Source organism: Pongo abelii, chromosome 11 (assembly GCF_028885655.2).
Source record: "Pongo abelii isolate AG06213 chromosome 11, NHGRI_mPonAbe1-v2.0_pri, whole genome shotgun sequence".
Lineage (NCBI taxonomy): Eukaryota > Metazoa > Chordata > Mammalia > Primates > Hominidae > Pongo > Pongo abelii.
The window spans coordinates 113,770,729-113,794,426 of record NC_071996.2 but is presented as its reverse complement, the minus strand read 5'-3'; the positions used below and the strand labels follow the sequence as shown (position 1 = coordinate 113,794,426).

Genomic DNA, 23,698 nt, shown 5'->3' with positions numbered 1-23,698 from the left:
TCGGAGTTCTAAGAACGCTGGCTGCTGTGCGACTCTGTATGCATCGCTCTTAGACTCCCACTGCACGTGCTAACACTCCAGCAATGTTTTAACCAGTGACTGTCCCTGAGTTGACCATGGTGTTTGATTCCCACTATTCTTTCTTATAGATTACTGTTAGGATGGCATTACCATCACCAATTTAGTTTGTCTAGGATCCGTTGGCTAATCTTATACTGTTTGCTGCTGTATATTTCAACAACAGGCTTTTTGGACTTTTTAAGATATCCTAGTGCTGTATTCAAAAAAGAAATGATTTATACCCCTATTGTTTAGGCGTGTGTGTGTGTGTGTGTGTATGCATATCTCCCTTCTCTCCCAATTTTTTCCCATACAGTGATATTTTCTTATTGTAACTAACTTTTTCACTGGAAATTGTAACAAAAAGAAGGGGTGGGAGTCTTTTGCTGCACCCAAAATGATTTGGGAATCATTAATATTGGATCATTTTCTGAATTGACATATACCTCAAAACACCTTTTTTTAAATACATGCCTATGCTACATTTCTTAGGGGCTAGACATTACATAGTATAACTTTAAAAACACATTACTTAGTGTGTCTAGAGGAAAAAAACTGAACATTCCACTCCAGAGCTGAGAAGCTTTTAATATAAAACCTGTCACCAAGCTTGACCAAAATGAAAGATGAAACAAAACAGTGATTTCCCCCAAAGTTTAATTAAAGTGTGTTCCTTCCATAGTAGCTGACTTGCATAAGACTTGCCAATACAAAAACTGTTCCATACTCACCTAAATTTGAAACACAGAGGCTACCTTTTAATTTTTTTTAAATAGCTGATGTTTAAAGCCATCAGCCAACAACTGCTTTAGAGGTCCACAAGATACTCTCATTCAGTGAATCACTGTTACGTACCATCAGATAAATTGTAGTGCTCCCAATATTCTATATATAATGCCAGCCTTTCCAAAATATGTGCAGCTGCATTTTAATAGTTTGCTATGTGAGAAATGCTAATGTGTTCACTGAGACCAAGATTCATAGATTCAAGTGAGAAATATTAATGTGTTCAATGAGACCAAGATTCATAGATTCAAACAGATGGGAATTTGTATCAAAGTACTAATTAAACAAAATTAAATATGTGTCTTTACCGGCTGCTTAGAGTCTTCTGTAGCTTGTATACCTGGGGACAACACAGCAACTCTAGTGAGCAGCACTTGCCAATGTTGAGTCACCTATATAACCCTCTTCTTCATGAAATCTTGAGGGCCTATTCTAACACACTCTTTGGGAAATGGTACAATATCAATATTAGTGTATTAAAATTAAAATACTCATAACAGTATGCTAAGATTTTTGTTGTTTTTGGTATATTGGTACTAAAGGTGTTTTTGTCATTTACCTTTTTAAATTTTAACATTTTGACAGTATTTATAGCCAGTAGGCTTGTTAAGGTTAAAAATACAGTATGTGAATATAATAGGAAAATACACTATTTGTGGCTATAGATTTGATTTTTTCAGATTTTTTATTTTATACAAAACAGAAAAAGAATGACTTGGAATGTTTTGTAAGTTGTGGAGTTTGCTTTATCTTTTCAAAGGAAAAATCTAGAAATTTGACTTAATTTCAAGAAATCCAAAATTATTTAATATCAGTTATTTAGTAAACCTCCTTTAACTTTTTACTAAACCTTTTTTTCTCATTTTACAGACCTTTTGAGATCCCACACTCACATTCTCTGTGTACTGCCTTTGTTGTGCTTCATTGCCAACATCATGTTCTTAGCTAGCTTGCTTTTTCTACATTTTCTTAATGTAATGTTCTTTCAAAAGCATAATTTTTAAGTTTTAGAGACCAAACAGTCCTTTGAGATCATCAAAAGACTAATCCTTAAAGAAATTGAAATCCAAGGAAATCAGTGTTTCCCTATAGTACATATTCTTAACTTTGGGCCTCTGAGAATCTTAGGGTTTCTGGAAGTGTATAAAACCCCCAAATTATATTGAGCAAGGAGAGAGCATTTGTGCTTTTCTTAAAGGGATCTGTAACTCCCCAAAAGGAGGGTGTGTGTGTATGTTCATGTTCAAATTGTCTTACAAATGGCTTGGGGGTAGAGGGGAGGACAATACATTGCACTAATTTGCTCTACTGCCTTATATATATCAGATCTGTTTTCATCCCACCCACTTCTACACATCAGTGCCACAACATGAATAGAGTGTGTTGCCTGTTCCCAATTAGATGGCTAACCTGACGTTTATAGTGCTTTGGGGCCAGTACTTAGAATGATGAAGCGCTCTGGCTTTCTGGTTCAGAATGTATAACCTCCCTTCTTGTAGTGTGACGAGTCAGTAATGGACATCTTTTTTTTTTTTTTTTTAATAAGCAGAAAAGGGATTTAAAAATATTTATTGTGGTAAAACATAAAATTTTCAATTTAACCATTTTTAAATGTACAATTCATTGGCATTAATTATATTCACAGTGTTGTACAACCATCAGCACTATTTATTTTCAAAAAATGTTTTATTACTCCAACAGAAACTCTGTGCCCATTAAAAAGTAATTCCCCATGCCCCCATACCGTCATCCCCTGGTAATCTATATTCTACTTTTTCTATGAATTTGCTTATTTTAGATATTTTATATAAGTGGAATTATACATTTGTTCTTTTGTGTCTGGCTTACTTCATTTAGCATAGTGTCTTCAAGGTTTATCTACGTTATAGAATGTATCAAAACTTCATTCCTTTCAATGACTGAATAATATTCCATTGTATGTATATACCACATTTCTTTTTTATCTCAGAAAAGGAATTTTTAAAAGGCTATTTAGTAGGTTCTGGAGAAGGAAGCCTGGAGCCTATACAGCCAGTGTGGGGCTGTGAGTGCTATGGGGGCTTTGGAATTCCAGCTGCACTCCCTACTGTGTGATCTTGGGTAAATTACTCTAAACCTTAGTCTCTCATCTGTAAAATAGGGATAAGGAATGTTGTGCAGATTATTTATTTGGATAATTGATGGAAATCACTTAGCATAAATTATGGCACCTAAACTGAAAAAGTGCTTATAAATGTTACCTATTATTATGGCTTGTAAAAATCATTGCTTATGCTTCTACTTTCTTTTTTTGTTATTATACTTTAAGTTCCGCAGTACATGTGTGGAATATGCAGGTTTGTTACACAGGTATACACGTGCCATGGTGGTTTGCTGCACCAATCAACCTGTCATCTACATTAAGTATTTCTCCTAATGCTATCCCTCCCCTAGTCCCCCACCCCCTGACAGGCCCCGGGGTGTGATGTTCCCCTCCCTGTGTCCATGTGTTCTCATTGTTCAGCTCCCACTTAATGAGTGAGAACATGTGGTGCTTGGTTTTCTGTTCTTGTGTTAGTTTGCTGAGAATGATGGTTTTTAGCTTCATCCATGTCCCTGCAAAGGACATGAACTCATCCTTTTTTATGGCTGCATAGTATTCCATGTTGTATATGTGCTACATTTTCTTTATCCAGTCTATCTTTGACGGACATTTGGGTTGGTTCCATGTCTTTGCTATTGTGAACAGTGTTGCAATAAACATACATGTGCATTTGTCTTTCTAGTAGAATAAGTTATAATCCTTTGGGTATATACCCAGTAATGGAATTTCTGGTCAAATGGTATTTCTGGTTCTAGATCCTTGAGGAATCGCCACACTGTCTTCCACAATGGTTGAACTAATTTACACTCCCACCGACAGTGTAAAAGCATTACTATTTCTCCACATTCTGTCCAGCATCTGTTGTTTCCTGACTTTTTAATGATCGCCATTCTAACTGGCATGAGATGGTATCGCATTGTGGTTTTGATTTGCGTTTCTCTAATGACCAGTGATGATGAGCTTTTTTCATATGTTTGTTGGCCACATAAATGTCTTCTTTTGAGAAGTATCTGTTCATATCCTTTGCCCACTTTTTGATGGAGTTATGTTTTTTTTCTTGTAAATTTGTAGATTCTGGATATTAGCCCTTTGTCAGATGGATGGATTGCAAAAATTTTCTCCCATTCTGTAGGTTGCATGTTCACTCTGATGATAGTTTCTTCTGATATGCAGAAGCTCTTTAGTTTAATTAAATCCCATTTGTCAATTTTGGCTTTTGTTGCCATTGCTTTTGGTGTTTTAGTCATGAAGTCTTTGCACATGCCTATGTCCTGAATGGTATTGCCTAGGTTGTCTTCTAGTGTTTTTATGGTTTTAGGCCTTACATTTAAGTCTTTAATCCATCTTGAGTTAATTGTTCTATAAAGTATAAGGAAGAGGTCCAGTTTCAGTTTTCTGCATATGGCTGGCCAGTTATCCCAGCACCATTTATTAAGTAGGGAATCCTTTCCCCATTGCTTATTTTTGTCAGGTTTGTCAAAGATCAGATGGCTGTACATGTGTGATGTTATTTCTGAGGCCTCTGTTCTGTTCTATTGGTCTATATATCTGTTTTGGTACCAGTACCATGCTGTTTTGGTTACTGTAGTCTTGTAGTATAGTTTGAAGTCAGGTAGCATGATGCATCCAGCCTTGTTCTTTTTGCTTAGGATTCTTTTGGCTATGCAGGCTCTTTTTTGGTTCCATATGAAATTTAAAGTAGTTTTTTCTAATTCTGTGAAGCAAGTCAGTGGTAGCTTAATGGGGATAGCATTGAATCTATAAATTACTTTGGGCAGTATGGTCATTTTCACAATATTGATTCTTCCTATGCATGAGCATGGAATCTTTTTCCATTTGTTTGTGTCCTCTCTTATTTCCTTGAGCAGTGGTTTGTAGTCCTCCTTGAAGAGGTCCTTCACATCCATTGTAAGTTGTATTCCCAGGTATTTTATTCTCTTTGTAGCAATTGTGAATGGGAGTTCACCCATGATTTGGCTCTTTGTCTATTATTAGTATATAGGAATGCTTGTGATTTTTGCACATTGATTTTGTATCCTGAGACTTTGCTTATCAGCTTAAGGTGATCTTGGGCTGAGATGAAGAGGTTTTCTAAATATACAGTCATGTCATCTGCAAACAGAGACAATTTGACTTCCTCTGTTCCTATTTGAGTACCCTTTATTTCTTTCTCTTGCCTGATTTCCCTGGCCAGAACTTCCAATACTATGTTGAATAGGAGTGGTAAAAGAGGGCATCCTTGTTTTGTGCTGGTTTTCAAAGGTAATGCTTCCAGTTTTTGCCCATTCAGTATGATATTGGCTGTGGGCTTGTCATAAATAGCTCTTACTATTTTGAGATACATTCCATCAATACCTAGTTTATTGAGAGTTTTTAGCATGAAGGGCTGTTGAATTTTGTGGAAGGCCTTTTCTGCATCTATTGAGATAATCATGTGGTTTTTGTCTTTGGTTCTGTTTATGTGATGGATTACATTTATTGATTTGCGTATGTTGAACCAGCCTTGCATCCTAGGGATGAAGCTGACTTGATCATGGTGGATAAGCTTTTTGATGTGCTGCTGGATTCGGTTTGCCAGTATTTTACTGAGGATTTTCATATTGATGTTCTTCAGGGATATTGGCCTAAAATTTTCTTTTTTTGTTGTGTCTCTGCCAGGTTTTGGTATCAGAATGATGCTGGCCTCATAAAATGAGTTAGGGAGGAGTCCCTTTTTTTCTATTGTTTGGAATAGTTTCAGAAGGAATGGTACCAGCTCCTCCTTGTACCTCTGGTAGAATTCGGCTGTGAATCTGTCTGGTCCTGGGCTTTTTTTGGTTGGTAGGCTATTAATTACTGCCTCAATTTCAGAACTTGTTATTTGTCTATTCAGGGATTCAACTTCTTCCTGGTTTAGTCTTGGGAGGGTTTATGTGTCAAGGAATTTATCCATTTCTTCTAGATTTTCTAGTTTATCTGCATAGAGATGTTTATAGTATTCTCTGGTGGTAGTTTGTATTCCTGTGGGATCAGTGATGATATCCCCATTTATCATTTTTTATTGTGCCTATTTGATTCTTCTCTCTTTTCTTCTTTATTCGTCTGGCTAGTGGTCTATCTATTTTATTGATCTTTTCAAAAAACCAGCTCCGGGATTCATTGATTTTTTATGAAGGGTTTTTCATGTCTTTATCTCCTTCAGTTCTGCTCTCATCTTACTTATTTCTTGTCTTCTGCTAGCTTTTGAATTTGTTTGCTCTTGCTTCTCTAGTTCTTTTAATTGTGATGTTAGGTTGTTGATTTTAGATCTTTCCTGCTTTCTCTTGTGAGCATTTAGTGCTATAAATTTCCCTCTAAACACTGCTTTAGCTGTATCCCAGAGATTCTGGTACATTGTGTCTTTGTTTTCATTGGTTTCAAGGAACTTATTTATTTCTGCCTTAATTTCGTTACTTACCCAGCAGTCATTCAGGAGCAGGTTGTTCAGTTTCCGTGTAGTTGTGCAGTTTTGAGTGAGTTTCTTGATCCTGAGTTCTAATTTGATTGCACTATGGCCTGAGAGACTGTTATGATTTCCATTCTTTTCCATTTGCTGAGGAGTGTTTTACTTCCAATTATAAGGTCAAGTTTAGAATAAGTGTGATGTGGTGCTGAGAAGAATGTACGTTCTGTTGATTTGGGGTGGAGAGTTTTATAGATGTCTGTTAGGTCCGCTTGGTCCAGAGCTGATTTTCGGTCCTGAATATCCTTGTTAATTTTCTGCTCGTTGATCTGTCTAATATTGACAGTGGGGTGTTAAAGTCTCCCACTATTATTGTGTGGGAGTCTAAGTCTCTTTGTAGGTCTCTAAGAACTTGCTTTATGAATCTGGGTGCTCCTGTATTGGGTGCATATACATTTAGGATATTCAGCTCTTCTTGTTGCATTGATCCCTTTACCATTATGTAATGGCCTTTTTTGTCTCTTTTGATCTTTGTTGGTTTAAAGTCTGTTTTATCAGAGACGAGGATTGCAACCCCTGCTTTTTTTTGCTTTCCGTTTGCTTGGTCAATATGCCTCCATCCCTTTATTTTGAGCCTATGTGTGTCTTTGCACATGAGATGGGTCTCCTGAATACAGCATACCTATGGGTCTTGACTCTTTATCCAATTTGCCAGTCTGTGTATTTTAATTGGGGCATTTAGCTCATTTACATTTAAGGTTAATATTGTTATGTGTGAATTTGATCCTGTCATTATGATGCTAGCTGGTTATGTTGCCCCCTAGTTGATGCAGTTTCTTCATAGTGTCAATGGTCTTTACAATTTGGTATGTTTTTGCAGTAGCTGGTACCAGTTGTTCCTTTCCACGTTGAGTGCTTCCTTCAGGCCTGGTGGTGACAAAATCTCTCAGCATTTGCTTGTCTGTAAAGGATTTTATTTCTCCTTTGCTTATGAAGCTTAGTTTGGCTGGATGTAAAATTCTAGGTTGAAAATTCTTTTAAGAATGTTGAATATTGGCCCCCACTGTCTTCTGGCTTGTGGGGCTCTGCATAGAGATCCACTGTTAGTCTGATGGGCTTCCCTTTGTGGGTAACCCGACCTTTCTCGCTGGCTCCCCTTAACACTTTTTCCTTCATTTCAACCTTAGTGAATCTGACAATTATGTGTCTTGGGGTTGCTCTTCTCAAGGAGTATCTTTGTGGTGCTTTCTATTTCCTGAATGTGAATGTTGGCCTGTCTTGCTAGGTTGGGGAAGTTCTCCTGGATAATATCCTGAAGAGTGTTTCCAACTTGGTTCCATTCTCCCCGTCACTTTCAGGTACACCAAATGTAGGTCTGATCTTTTCACATAGTCCATTATTTCTTGGAGGCTTTTGTTCCTTTTTATTCTTTTTTCTCTAACCTTGTCTTCATGCTTTATTTCATCAAAATGATCTTCAATCTCTGATATCCTTTCTTCTGCTTGATCAATTCGGCCATTGATACTTCTGTATGCTTCACAAACTCTTGTGCTGTGTTTTTCAGCTCCATCAGGTCATTTATGTTCTTCTTGAAACTGGTTATTCTAGTTAGCAATTCCTCTAACCTTTTTTCAAGGGTCTTAGCTTCCGTGCATTTGGTTAGAACATGCTCCTTTAGCTCAGGGAAGTTTGTTATTACCTACCTTCTGAAGCCTACTTCCGTCAATTTGTCAAATTCATTCTCCACCCAGTTTTGTTCCCTTGCTGGCAAGGAGTTGTGATCCTTTGGAGGAGAAGCAGCATTCTGGTTTTTGGAATTTTCAGCCTTTTTGCACTGGTTTCTTCCCATCTTCATGGATTTATCTACCTTTGGTCTTTGACGTTGGTGACCTTCAGATGGGGTTTCTGAGTGGATGTCCTTTTTGTTGATATTGATGTTATTCCTTTCTGTTTGTTAGTTTTCCTTCTAACAGACCCCTCTGCTGCAGGTCTGCTGGAGTTTGCTGGAGGTCCACTCCAGACCCTGTTTGCCAGGGTATCAGCAGTGGAACCTCCAGAACAGCAAAGATTGGTGCCTGTTTCTTCCTTTGGAAGCTTTATCCCAGAGGGGCACCCACCAGATGCCAGCCGGAGCTCTCTTGTATGAGGTGTCTGTCGACCCCTGCTGGGAGGTATCTTCCAGTCAGGAGGCAGGGGGGGCAGGGACTCACTTGAGGAGACAGTCTGTCCCTCAGCAGAGCTCAAGCACTGTGCTGGGAGATCCACTGCTCTCTTCAGAGCCAGCAGGCAGGAATGTTTAAGTCTGCTGAAGTTGTGCCCACAGCCACCCCTTCCCCCAGGTGCTCTGTCCTAGTGAGATAGGGGTTTTATCTATAAGCCCCTGACTGGGGCTGCTGCCTTTTTTTCAGAGATGCCCTGCCCAGACACTGGACATCTGTTTTTAAAGTTACAAACCTTTTGATAATACAAGGCCAGAAACTCTCCCCAGTAACACCCTGAGGAAGTACTGTGAGGAGAGGAACAGAACTATCCTGTTTGTGTGTCTTTATTCTTCCTTCAGTGACATTTCAGTGACTTGCTTATCTCTTCTAAAGATGGGTTGCATTAATATCAATGTATCAAAACAAATAAATGAAGCTGCAACAAAGTGCTTGTTAGTTTGAGAGTTTCTGAAAACACATAAAATAACCATTATGATTTATCAGTGATATCATTTCTTTATCTTGAGAATATAGCATGTACAACTTGCAGTTAAGTCCTAGTAATCATCGAACCCAATTAATGAATTTTAGTGATTTGAATTCAAATCCAGAAAAAAAGGGATATACTTCCTTTATTACCCTAAACTGTATTGTTTTAATAAGATGCTCTGAGCAATACTGTATTTTAGATAAATATTTGAAAGGTATTTGCTACCTACTTTGAATGTTCCAAATGCAAATGTGTTTGGCTGCAAAGTAAATGGAATGCTAATTATATATCGCCACCTAGTGGTAATGTCCTAACATTGGCAAAAAAGGAATGGAGTTAATGCCGTGGTTCAAATATTTTATTTCAGTTGGAATATCATTGGAATCAATGCAGTAATTCGGTGTAATACTTCCATAGAGCAGTGTGTGTTTAAAAAAAATTACAGTAATTTTTTTGCATAGTTCTTTCAATCTTTGCAAAAGTAAATCAAAAGTACTTTATATTGAAATTCTATATAATTTGACACATTTATATTAAAAATAGGTTCATATCAAATTTGAGACATTCATTGTTTACTGTAACAGTTGAGTTTGTATCTAATAAACAGATTTTGTTTTCTTATGGCCCCAACGTTACTGAGCTCCCAGTTCTGGCATGAGAAAAAAAAATTATTAATAAATGTTTTTATTAAAAATTTAAAATTCTTATTAAAAAATTAAAAATTACTTTTAAAAATTAAGGGAGTGTGTGTGTGTAGATATATATGGTATCGAAGTAGAAAACAAAATGGCCCATAATTCTATCCATAAGCCCTGTTGTTTTAAAAAGTTCAAAGTATACAAGAAAATGTATTAGAAGAAAAAGGAAAGAAACCTCTAGCCAAGTTTCTTGGTTATCTGTTTCTCAGTATATCTCTTCCTAAGATAACCACTATTTCACTATGAATTGTTGCCTATATTTGTAGAAGAAAAAAATGGATGAGCCAGCATTTGCATATTTAACTAATTTGAGTTGCCTCAATTTGATGAGGAAATAATATGAAAAAGTTTAAACTTTTTCACTAACTGCAACTAGCCATGCTTTTTCAACCCCCCCTTTCCTGCAGTTCCCTTAAAGACTCCTTCATAAGTTTCTCTCAGTCTTTCTTTCATGACTGTCAGCCACTTTCACTCACTAAAATCATCTCATTCTGCTTATTTAAAACCTATCTTCATTTTAAATGTTTTCTCCCCCCTCACCACAAGCGTGTGGAAGTAGTGGAGAGGGAGATGGGAGAGGAAGATTGTTCTATTTCATATCTGCCCTCCCTGCTGAGCTAGGATGTTTTCACTCATTGTATCTATAGCCTGGTGGTAACAACTGTTAGGTTTTTGTTTGCTTGGGATTTTGTTTGATTTTGTTGTAAATATTGGTGGTCTCCAGAGATTGGCAGTAGAGGCTGTAAACCCCCTCAGCTATACCCCTACCTTCTGAATATGTTCAAATGAAAGCACAAGTGGGTACCCAATTCTGCCAACTGTGCAAACACTTTAGGAAGAAGATACTCTTTAGAAGATACTATTTAGACATACATACGTACATACATACATACATACAGTCTCCTACCCTGTTTTTGTAGCTCAGAGAAAGTCACATTGCCCTCAAGCCCTTCTTAGACTTTATTCATCAAAGAGTGGGAAAGCCCGTACCATCTCCCAAACCTCCAGCCCATCTTTACCACTCACTCCACCAATGAAAAACCATTTTCTATCATTCCTTAATAATAACAAATTCTCTCGTGTAGATTTTGATAAAGTTCCTATATGAAAAAGAGGCACTTCAGTGCTGAGTACCTCTGAATGTTGACTTCTGCTTAGAGTACTTCAAATACATCACTTTGGGGCGGGGGTTGGAGGGACCTGATGTTTGTTACTTCAAATGCTAATTAACCATCCCTGGTGTATAGACTGAAGTTAGATGACAGACATGCACAGGCACGGCACACTGCTTCTGCTTAACTACTTTAAAATTAAATTTCCATATAGATAAGATAATTTCTAAACCGGAAGGGACTATTTATTTCACAGATGAAAAATTTTAAGAACAAAGATTTAGTGTCGAAAGCTACCTGATAACATTTGTTAGGGCTAATGTCATCTCATTACTACTTTCTTCCAGAGTTTCATTGGCTCTTTGTGCTAATATCATTTTGTTAAGTTTCACCAAAAATTAAAATGTTTTAACTTAAATGGGATCATATCAAATTTATAGGCTAATTTAGGGATGATTGAGATGCACTTCAAAATTTCATGTGACAAAAAATCTAAAATAGCAAGGACATTTTTCTTCCCTATCATATTTGCTGCGCACTCCCCTCCCCCCAAAAAGGTAACATTCTCAGAGGTCAAACTACCAAAGATGGTTACTTTCCTAAACTGACTTCCCTCTGTGATCTTCTCCCCTACTTGCTGGTTCCTGAGGCTTCCCCTTTTGGTCTCTGATGAAAAGTCTGGGGCTTTGATGACCCTGCTGTGCCACATCTATGACTATGCATGCATCTGGGGCCAGGTGATGTGGAGGACAGAGAAGTAAAGCAATGGGGGCTTATAACCCCCTCCTAAGACTGCAGTTCCTCCAATCTGTGGGGAAATTTCCCTCCCTCAGAGTTTAGGCTCCCAGGGCTCCCCTTGTCTTCGCACCTGCTCCCAGCATGAGATTGCTTGTAGCTTGGGGCACAAGAGAACTGAGAAAAGGAAAATAAAGGAAAATGGAGGGTTAACCCATTCTCTCTGATATTAGGAGTTCTCTCTGTTCAGACAGCACTAGAGGGCTTCTTCTGCGTCTCTGTAAGCCTACTTGTGCCTACTTTTGGGTTTTGGGCTGTGCTGAGTTCAGACCAGGGGAATACCAGAGAGAAAAAATGGTAAACTCACCACTGGTTTGGTGCTACTTCAGATTCCTGTCCTCTTCTCCTTTTTGCGTGTTACTGTTTGCTTTTCAGAGACCTCAGATAGTTGCTGTATCCTGTTCAGGTTTTAGAGCCACATTTTGAGGGAGACACAAGGTGCAGAGCATGCTTGCTCCATCTTACCTGAAACCAGAACTGAAAGTAACTTTTTCTGAGAAGCTGAACTGAGTCTGTCCGTAGGGATTGAATGAACTATAATACATTCATTCAGTGGAGTTCTATGCAAGTATTACAAAGAATGTGACTACTCTGTGTGCTGTTATGGAACCACTGTCAAGATGTATTGTTAAATAGCAAGCTGTAGAATATTTATACATATGTATATTTATGCTTATGTGTACATAAAATCTAGGAATACACACAAAAAAATGGTAACCATGGTGATTTCTGAGGAGAACTAGAAGGCTGGGAGACTGAGGAGATGGAGACCTGACTGACACCTCTGTGCTATTAATATTTGCATGTATTGGCCAGTTGCAGTGGCTCATGCCTGTAATCCCAGCACTTTGGGAGGCTGAGACAGGCGGATCACCTGAGGTCGGGAATTGGAGACCAGCCTGACCAACATGGAGAAACCCCGTCTCTACTAAAAATACAAAATTAGCCAGGTGTGGTGGTGTGTACCTATAATCCCAGCCCCTCGGGAGGCTGAGGCAGGAGAATCGCTTAAACCTGGGAGGTGGAGGTTGCGGTGAGCCAAGATCACACCATTGCACTCCAGCCTGGGCAAGAAGAGCAAAACTGTCTCAAAAAAAAAAAAAAAAAAAATTTACATGTATTATTGACTGTGGTAGATGAGACTTACTTCAGGTAGGCCTGTTGACACATTAAGAAATAAACCAAGGAAGGAGATGATGGGCCATTTGAGTGTTGACTTAGTCCTTTCTCTAGGCTAAATGCCCTAAGAGCCAGCAGTTCTTGGCTTCTCTGACTCCAACTGCTAAAATACTCACCTTAGGGCCTGCCTCCATGAGGAACTAGGGAGATTTCAGATAGCCTCAGCCATATGTTTGTGTTCTTTCATTTTATGAATGTATTTGTCAGTTCCATTGTTAAGTGAAGAAATTTAATGGAGGGCTAATCTGTGAACTGTGACTGTTCTATAGGTAGATATTATATACGTATAAATACATATTTTGTGTGCATGTATATTTTTTCAATGTACCATTTTTAAGTATACACCAATACCTGGTTCCTTTCAAATTATTTTGGGCATGTATTTTTATTTTTAGGCTAATTCACCTAAATAAGATTGATCCTCATGCTCCAAATGAAATGCTCTATGGGCGAATAGGCTACATCTATGCTCTTCTTTTTGTCAATAAGAACTTTGGAGTGGAAAAGATTCCTCAAAGCCATATTCAGCAGGTACCATGTTTTTGTGTTTTTAGGAGTCTTTTTAGGATCCCATTTACTTACTATCTGCCTAAACTATTGTTTGTGTCTCTGTAGTTAGCACGTTCCATATAAAGGAAGGTGTATCTGGACCTCTAAAGGTTGGGCACAGTCCAAGAACCAATAGCTTTCTACGGAGTGCTGTTGGAAACATTTCTGACTCAGAGTCAGAAGGCCAGTCTGCTCCATTTCAGAATTTAGAGGCCCTCTCCAAAGAGGATTAGAGCCAAATTTCACCTCCCAGATGGAGGATCTCCTTTGGTGGTGCCTAGAGGAGTTTATGCTTTTTTTTGACAGGTGAACTCTTGTAAACTGTAATGCAAAGAGCTCAAGATCCTCTGTGCCCTCTCCCGTCTAGGCTAAATATAGTCCCACACACTTCTCTGATGGAGAATTAAACTGTGCCTTTCCCTGGCTATAAGCTGGTGTCTAATTTGTCATGTTCCCCAGTACCTCTTAGCAAAAAAGTCTTTACCTCCTCCAGGAAGGTTTTTGTTCAGTTAACTTCTTATTTTGGTTGGTTTTCTCCCTGTAGATTTGTGAAACAATTTTAACCTCTGGAGAAAACCTAGCTAGGAAGAGAAACTTCACGGCAAAGTCTCCACTGATGTATGAATGGTACCAGGAATATTATGTGGGGGCTGCTCATGGCCTGGCTGGAATTTATTACTACCTGATGCAGGTAAGGAGTGATTATGGTGAAACTTTAAAATGTCCTTCCTGACCCATGTACTGTCATGGGTGAGAAAACAGATATTCTAGTTCTAGTTTGTCATTCTGTCAACCGCTGCATTACAGTACTTTCCTTGTAATTACTTGTCCTAGACAAACAAAAGTAATGTTTACGAAGGTGCCTTTAAAAGTGTATAAACATTAAAGGCCCTGCGTTTTAAGATGATGTTTGATTTGCAAGTGACCCTACTTGCCCACTTAGTGCCACTTGTGCAGACTAAAGTATTTTGACTTTTAATTCTGTATGAAGTGCCTCTGCTCTGCTCTTTCAGCCAGTGCTTTGAATTAAAAATATTATTCCACATTAAAAGGCACAACTGATTCCAACAAATTCCAGGAATAAGAACAAAATCAATAGAAAACAAATGAGCGCTTGTTGCCTAATGCTCACTTAGAGAGCAAAGCTGAGGAGACTTTTACTTACCTGAAAAATAGCTGAATATGCTCTGCCCTACAGTTCTTAGGATCTAATACTATTGGGGCACATCAACCAAAGTCAAATAGACTAAAGACCGATAGAATTTACTGCAGCAAACATAACTTGGGAGAGATCAGAAGAGGACTTCTCAGGAGAGCATCATTTTGGGAGACTTATGAAGCACTCCTTAAGGAGAAATTGGCACTTCTGAATAAGAATTCATGGCAAAGAAAATTGATTTTTAATGGCAGCAGAGGTACCCCTGTCACCTTCCCAAGGCACACTGTGGCATAAAGAAAAGTGTTTCATTAACGTGTTCAGCAGGAGTGCTTGGATATACATACTACCAGCTCTTTGAGTAGCTGGCTCTTATAATACAAGATCAGTGTTGGACCTGCCCGCTACCTATAAATAAACAAGGACAACAGAACTGAAAAACTCAAGATTATTATTACTTTTGAATGCAGAGTCACACATTGAGTGTTAGTGGCAATCAGAGACTAACTGGCGTATTTATTCTACACTGTTCAATTAGAGGTTATATAATTAGGATGTTGACATTTAGACTTAAATTTCTTTATTTTTCTGGTGCATGTCTTCCTGTCTATTCCCAGTAGTAAATGTAGATCCCTAAAAGTTTTCAGGAAAGAAGAGTCTTCTGAAGTTTCAAGGTTAGTTAGAATCAGACATATTAGAGGCCCTCTCCAAAGAGGATTAGACAGCCTTATCGAAATTTCATTGAAATAAATAATCAGGAGACATAGTTAGTTAGTGACTAGACAGCCTCATCAAACTTTCATTGAAACAATCAGGAGACATACTCTGCCTCCTTGCGTTAGCTGCAGTAAGAAATCTGAAAACCCAAGTATTGATTTTTCCATTTGCAGGTTATCATCTCTTTGAAATGATTTAATTTTTAATCCTGAAAGTCTATTCTAGTAGGTATGCCTTCATCAACATAAAATAAAACATCATTATTTTTAGGCCATGTTGGGTGATTCCTGCAAGTTTGAGGAGAGTCCACTCGTTCTACTGTAACACTCTGAGCTTAAATGCTATTCTTTGTATAAAATGAAATCTGTCTTCTAAATAACTCAGTGCACTTTCAGAATCTTGTGGAAGTCATATTGTCAGCATTACTTTGACCCCACCATGACCGCCTCCTGCCTGTGCTTCACACCACTGCCCACCCCTCACCACCACATGCCCCACACCTTGCCTAGCAAAACAGCGCTTTGAATCTGTTAAAGACATTAGCAGTCATTGAATTAAGAACAGGACCAAAAGGAGAAACTAAAACGTGTATCAAAAATGGTGGCTCATATGCTGTATGTCAGTATGTCCTATGGATCTGTACGTTGTTATGTCAAAATAATGTGGCATTTAGATCAGTCCTAAATCCTCTGCAAAAAGACTGGATCTAGAGGCATGCTGTAGTTTGGAATCTAGACTCCAGGTCTCTTAACTTGTTAGTATTCTTTTTCTATTGAAAATACCACCTATCTCTTCTCTAAATGTAATAACGAGTCATGCTTGGTTTGTCTAGTGCATCTCTTTGTGACTTTTAAAGCTTGCTTTATATATTGAAACCATGGGAAACGTCTCTTACACTCACATTCATAGGCATTGACTTTAATTACTTATACGTATGTAGATAACAATTAATATTGAAAAACAATATATACAAAATGCCGAGCACAGTGGCTCATGCCTGTTATCCCAGCACTTTGGGAGGCCGAGGTGGGCAGATCATCTGAGGTCAGGAGTTCAAAACCAGCCTGGCCAACATGGTGAAACCCCGTCTTTACTAAAAATACAAAAATTGTCCAGGCGTGGTGACAGGCGTCTGTAATCCCAAGTACTTGGGAGGCTGAGACAGGAGAATCACTTGAACCCGGGAGGTGGAGGTTGCAGGGAGCCAAGATCGCACCATTGCACTTCAGCCTGGGTGACAAGAGTGAAACTCCATCTCAAAAAAAAAAAAAAAAAAAAAATATATACAAAAGGCCCTAAGAGTTAACTGATAGCAATTTTACTTTGTCCCATTGTTTAAAATTTTTTAATGAAATCACAAAAGATTAAAATAAAGGCATCCAATAGGTGGAAAAATTGGATGAAATCCAAACTTCTTAATGACCTTCCATTTCCTCTTAGCCATGCTTTTTTTCTGGTTTAAATATACTGAGACCTAGGAAGGTTTATTTGCTTCAGCAGAACTAATAATTTCCTTCTCATTTTTAGCCCAGCCTTCAAGTGAGCCAAGGGAAGTTACATAGTTTGGTCAAGCCCAGTGTAGACTACGTCTGCCAGCTGAAATTCCCTTCTGGCAATTACCCTCCATGTATAGGTGATAATCGAGATCTGCTTGTCCATTGGTGCCATGGTGCCCCTGGGGTAATCTACATGCTCATCCAGGCCTATAAGGTACTGTGTGTATTTTTGAAATAAATTTTTTTAAATAACCAAAAATTTATAATTTAAAATTAGTTTTATCCTAATCTATAAAGGAACAATAAATAAATCTCTTGTGGGACCTAAGATCACTTTACTAAATGAATTATAATTCATTCTCACCATCTATCTGTACCATAGCAGCCATTGTTTCATATCCTACTTTTAACAACACTTAGGTTGCAATGAGATATTGTTTATGATCTAGCATATTATCTAGCAATTCCACTCCTAGGTGTGTACTCAAAAAGAACCAAAACCAAGAATTCAAACAGATACTGTACACCAGCATTCATAGCGGCATTATTTATAATTGCCACAGGTGAAAATAATCCAAGTATTCATCAACAGATGAATTGATAAAGAAAATGTCATATATACAATGGAACATATCACAGTGCAATGGATTATTATTCTGCTATTAAAAGAATGACTTTCTGATACATATTACAACATGGATGAACCTTGAAAACATGCTAAGTGAAATAAACAGATATAAAAGGACAAATATTGTATGATTCCATTGTAGTGCATAAATAACACTAATAAAAAGCATGCCCTCACAGAACTGCAATCAACGAAGGTTTTTAGTTGAGAAAAAAAAAGATATCTATGACCATTGGTGCCAAATCAACAAATTACAACTCTGCAGACTATTGCTGGGCACTGGCATCTCATAAATAAGCTTTTAGTGTATCATATTCTACATTTCAGAGAATTAGATATATTAATAATAGAAAAACTTTTTAAACTGCCTTATCCTACTTTTAAGAGCACTTAGGTTGCAATGAGATATTAAAAATATCTACTCAGAATATTTCCCAAGTCTTTGATGAAGATATAGGAGGCAGTAAAAGATTGTAAAGGTCTATCTCTATTTTTCTGACTGCATATTTAATTAAGAACAGTTGTTCTTCTCCAGTGTGTAAAGAAACTTCCTAATAGTGAAGAGGGCATCAGAGTTACAAAGAAGATAGCATGTGTTCTTTGGAAAGCCACTCATGATAAGAGCAAGTTGCAAGTTAAATAATGCTGCTTTCTCAGTAACCCCCACATAAACAAACACACATGCGCAGAAAACTTAGACTGTACATACCAAAGTCATGCATGGTTTTTTTTAAAGCCAAACTAGTCGATTTTGGTAATTGTCACTAGCAATATAACACATCCCTCTGTCACTAAATCCTTTACTCTTTCTTGCCAAGCCATCTCCCTCTTTCCTCCTTATCTATCAGGAAGGAATATCAATGGAACTTTCTTTTATATCCCGTATAATAAAATGTGTCCTTTGCCTCTGCAGGTATTCAGAGAGGAAAAGTATCTCTGTGATGCCTATCAGTGTGCTGATGTGATCTGGCAATATGGGTTGCTGAAGAAGGGATATGGGCTGTGCCACGGTTCTGCAGGGAATGCCTATGCCTTCCTGACACTCTACAACCTCGCGCAGGATATGAAGTACCTGTATAGGGCCTGTAAGGTAGGAGTCAGAACCACCAAACAGAAAGCAGCTCGGTGGCTCACACCTGTAATCCCAGCGCTTTGGGAGGCCGAGGCAGGCAGATTACCTGAGGTCAGGAGTTCGAGACCAGCCTGGCTAACGTGGTCTCTACTAAAATGACAAAAAATTAGCCAAGTGTGGTGACAGGCACCTATAATCCCAGCTACTTTGGAGGCTGAGGCACAAGAATCACTTGAACTCGGGAGGCGGAGGTTGCAGTGAGCCAAGATCACACCATTGTACTCCAGCCTGGGTGACAAGAGTGAAACTCCATCTCAAAAAAAAAAAAAAAAAAAAGCAGGTCTCCCAGGAGGTTGTAGAAAGGGTTCTAGTTCGTCTGATTTAATTCATTTATCCCTAAAACCATAGGTCTCGGATAACAAATACAGTTATTTAAGGAAAACCTTGAAAAGCCTTTCAATTAAATTAGCATTCCTTTAAAGGGACATAATTCTACCCAACAGCATTAATGGGGGAAAAAAATAAAGATGTAGGGTGATTTTGTGCCTTTCTTCTTGAATAACCTTGGAGATACGTGACTCAGACAGCTCATTAAATTCCTCCCATGCTGTGTACTCTTTCAAACCATCCTTTTCTCTGCATTAATCTCCTTTCTCTGAAGTGAAGATAGTGTTTGACTTTTCAGAGTAATTTGTATAGACAACCTCTTAACTTTTGGGGGGGTCTCTGGAAGAAATCACTATACTAATTTAACTTGGTGTCATTTTCAGTTTGCCGAATGGTGCTTAGAGTATGGAGAACATGGATGCAGAACACCAGACACCCCTTTCTCTCTCTTTGAAGGTATTTTGTACGCTTTATTTATTTGCCCTATAATATCAGCATCTACTTCTCTGCTTGGTAATTAATGTATTTAAGTTTTAGCAAAAAATTTTATAATTATTCTTAAACTACTTTTTTATTTCCTAATATGCTAAATCGATATTAAAAATCAATTAGCACATGTAGTACCACAGTCCCAATACTGGTAGTCATCAGGTGACTCCCTTTTATGAAGCCAGGCACATGTTGGGCATTTTGCAGATGCCGTCATAAATCATTCAGCAAAAACATACAGGCACTACTACCTTCATGTCATAGCCGAGGAGACTGAGGCTCAGGAGCTTACATTTGGTAAATGGCAGGGCTGTGACTTGAACTTGTCTGGTTCCATTCTTTCTCCAGTCTTCCACTGGGATATAAGGCTGAGCACCTCACTAGTGATCTCTTCTAATGTTGAACTGCAGTGTATGTAAACATAGATAGATTCACACTTCATTTAAATCATTGCCGTTCATATTGTAATGTTGTTAATGTTAAAAAATGGAGCCATCCTTCGTTTTTGCAGAGTTGTAATTGCTCTCGGGGGGTGTCGGTGAGGTGAGGAAAAAGCCATAGGATGCCGAAGGAGGAGGGCCAAGAGGACACCCCCACCCTCCAGTGTGGCCTTGATCCAGACCTTAGGGACGAGGCTGTCACTGGTGGGCACCCTTTGTTGATGTTTGTGTGTTTGAATAGACTGAAATGCTGTGACTTTTTTTGTCAATAAAGATATGGGGGAAAAAAAACATCCTATGAAATAGTCATTTGGTATAATAACTTTTGCCTCTTTCTCTTTCTTCAGGAATGGCTGGAACAATATATTTCCTGGCTGACCTGCTAGTCCCCACAAAAGCCAGGTTCCCTGCATTTGAACTCTGAAAGGAAAGCATGCCACCTGCAACTCACTGCATGACCCTTTCTGTATATTCAAACCCAAGCTAAGTGCTTCCGTTGCTTTCCAAGGAAACAAAGAGTCAAACTGTGGACTTGATTTTGTTAGCTTTTTTCAGAATTTGTCTTTCATTCAGTTCCTTTCCATTATCATTTACTTTTACTTAGAAGTATCCAAGGAAGTCTTTTAACTTTCATTTCTATTTCTTCCTAAAGGGAGAGTGAGTGATACGTACAGTGTTTTGAGGTTGTATACATATATTCCAGAACTTGGAGGAAATCTTATTTAAGTTTATGAATATAACCATCTGTTACTGTTCTAAAAATGTTTAAAAGAAACTCAATATAGATAAAGATAAATATGTGACTATTATTGGGTATTGCACTTCACTTCTCTTTAATATTTTTCCTCCAACTGGAGGGCAGACAATTTTATGACTTGCTTTTCTCTAGGTGGTTCATTTTGAAAGGGGACAGAAATATAACTAAATGCTTCCAGGAGAAAAATTCCAAGAGTTGCAATCTGGACTTGGGACCTAAATATCATTTTTTAAATTCCTGATGCCTATTTGGAGTAGAGGTAAACATACTTTCAGATTTGCCTGTTTTTGTCGGTAAGGCATACAGCCTTCAGAAGCCAACATTTTTAATCAAAAACTTATAAAACATGATGATCATTGTGAAATTTCTGAGTTGAAGGTTAGTTCAAGATAAGCTAACAATAACAGTCTGTGTTTTCTCTAAAATAATCTGAGTTTTTTGGAACTCTTTATTTAAATATGTTTGTTTTTCAGTATTCAAATAAGATCAGGGAGCCAATTTTCTCTGTATGAATATGCTTTGACCTAGGATTTCAGTCCACTCTGACTGACTTTCTAAACTTTAACTTGGGTTTTTACAGTGACTATGCATTAGTGCTGACTCTTTGGTATAAGCCATAAAATATTTTCCTTCCTATCAATTTATCTGAACTTTGGTCTTTTCACTAAATTGTACAGTATTCTACTTCGTTTAAAAAGGGGGGATAAGAAAGGGAATACTATATAACCAATAACTTGAACAAAAACACTAAACTAAGCTTTTAATAGAAATGCTTTTTATTGAGGGGGTATTATCCAGAGTTCATGCTTAGAACAAATGCATCTTTGCGTATCCTAGGCTTAACAATTCATCAGTTTCTGAGACCACAGAATCAGGTTTTCTGTAGTAGATAAAGACTCTCTGGTGCTTCAAATTCTGTACAAGTGTTTTGACTCATCAGCTTCCACTCCTATTACTGCCTTTGCCTGGCTTGTTTTGTCTCTTTGCAACTGATTTTGCAAAAAAAATTGTAGCTTTAAAATAACAGGGTCTAAGTATTTTAAATGTGCCTATTTCAGAGCTCTCTCGGTCACAGAAACATGCTATTTTTATTGGAACTTCAAACCAAATCCCCACTGAGTGTGTACTGGTTCCTGCAGGTAGCAGTCTCCTATTATCTCCTGTTTAGCACCAAAAGAGCTAATATTATTGGAAACTGACCCTTTAAAGGCCACTGGCAGTAGGATTTAAAAAGCAGCCCACTGCTCAATTTCTAGAATCAACTTACTCCTTCTGTGACTTGTGTAAGTTGGCACTACCTTGTGCCTCTCAGATTGCTGAAGTGCTGCTGGTAAGCATGTGCATGCTCTGCCTTTCTTGTGAAAGTTTTCAATCAGCGATATCAGCACTTACAGTAAGAAGTAAAAGTAGTGCACAGCAAAGCTAATTTGCCTTTGCCTGGGGTGTTCAGCTTGAAAGAATAAAGCTCATTTGGTTTAGTTAAATGTCTTACTCTACTGTGCTTATGCTTTTAGCTGCATTACTAAGCAAGGGAAAAATAACACTTTCTCTGAGCCAGAGAAGACTTGATCACAGTTCTCCAAGCATCCTGATAGCAATGCTTAACCCCAGGAAGATTTCAAGGCAGGGAGAAGAACATTTCAAATAAGATTCTTGTTAACCCATTTATGCCTAGTGTTCCATTATTGGAACGCTAAACTTGTGGGAGTCATTTACATCCTACTGCTCATAGTCATTGCCAAGGTCTGATTTTTCACACAAAAAATTGCAACCCCCAGCATAAATGGGTTAGCTACTGTCATCTGTTAGCGAATTCATCCACACAAAAACAGTTCGTTTTTTTTTTAAGCTTTTCAAAACTTATTAAACTGGCACAATTTTATATATATGCTATTTGTTGTATTTAGGCTTAAGAGCAAAAAAGTTTTGATGGGATTTTAAATTCAGGCAAAGCCTACAACACTGAGACAATCCCCTGACAACATGGTAGTAACTAAAGAAACTTTTATACTAGGCTTCTTAGTTTTAAAAGGAAGTGGCATCATTGTTTCAGTTCTAGTTTGTATTTTTCTCTCAGATATTTTTCTTGTTTAAAAATCTTTCCCAGAAGTTGGTTCCTAGAAAACTCAATACCATCTATTATCTCTATACAGGGACTAGGTAATAAAACCTTCAAAGGTTGTCAAAGGTTGTCAAGCAGTGTTCATTTATCCTGTCACATGTTTCTGTTTCTGTAGTAATTTAGAAATTGCAAATAGTTAACTTTTCATCATGTAAAAAATGTTAACATTATCCTATTTCCATAGATACCATGGACTGTGGTGTGGCCTGAGTTGTCAGTCTTTAATCCTGAGTCATGTGGCTCTCTTTTCATCTTTGATGTCAGTTCCAATTATTTGGCATCAAAAACCTTCATGGTAGGTAGAGTTTTAGGAAAAAGTGGATCTAGGGTTACTTTATTAACATTTCCTAAATAACTGAATTGAGAGACATACTCTGCTGCTGTGTCCTCAGGTTAATTTTTGTCTGATCTTACAATGCCCTGCCTTTTACTAGCTACTTTAGAAATAGAAAATGTGAAGAGTGACTATTTACACATATACTCCTTTGGCTGCTAGAACTCATCTGTAGTCCTTTATTATTTACACTAAATTCCAATTTCATTTCTGCTTCCGCTAAATAAGAGCACCTCATTCCTGTGTTTTCTCTACTATTGAGCTGTAGACGAACTGTTTCTCTAATTTATGAAGCAAACTGTTTGGGATATTCAGGGAAACTACCCCAATGTTATGTTGTCATTTAATGGGAAAGGCTGGGATCATATGTATTTCTATGTTCTGTAAAGTATTTGACTTACTAGCTCTCAATAAAATTTTATTAGGACTATATATCATCATGTGCTTTTTGTTTGCTTTGGTTTAAACTTGAGAAATATTTTCCCTCAATGGCAAGTTATTGAGGGATCTGGCCAGCAGCCCGCAATGCAGCAGGGCTCTCTCTTGGTTCGCAGGCGGATTGGCAGGTCGAGAAATAATAGACACACACAAGATAGTGAAAGCCAGGTCCAGGGGGGTCACTGCCTTCTGGTCCTGCGGTGCCAACAATGTGCTGGATATACCAGCATTTATTAAGTTTAGTGAGGGCAGGGGTAGGTTAGTGAGGAATTTAGGGTCATTTGATTA

General features: G+C 38.0%; 1 protein-coding gene across 3 annotated transcripts in view; it reads left to right on the top strand.

Annotated features, from left to right (window-relative positions):
• Nucleotides 1-23,404, top strand: part of LANCL1 (LanC like glutathione S-transferase 1) — a 47,859-nt gene extending 24,455 nt beyond the window's left edge. For all 3 annotated transcript variants that reach the window (XM_024242899.3, XM_024242898.3, NM_001131667.1), the window contains 6 exon segments: nucleotides 13,221-13,356; nucleotides 13,919-14,065; nucleotides 16,775-16,957; nucleotides 18,285-18,461; nucleotides 19,214-19,286; nucleotides 20,107-23,404. In XM_024242899.3, the coding sequence (XP_024098667.2) occupies nucleotides 13,221-13,356; nucleotides 13,919-14,065; nucleotides 16,775-16,957; nucleotides 18,285-18,461; nucleotides 19,214-19,286; nucleotides 20,107-20,183 (793 nt within the window). In that variant the 3' untranslated portion in view covers nucleotides 20,184-23,404.
• Nucleotides 23,405-23,698: the final 294 nt, after the last annotated feature.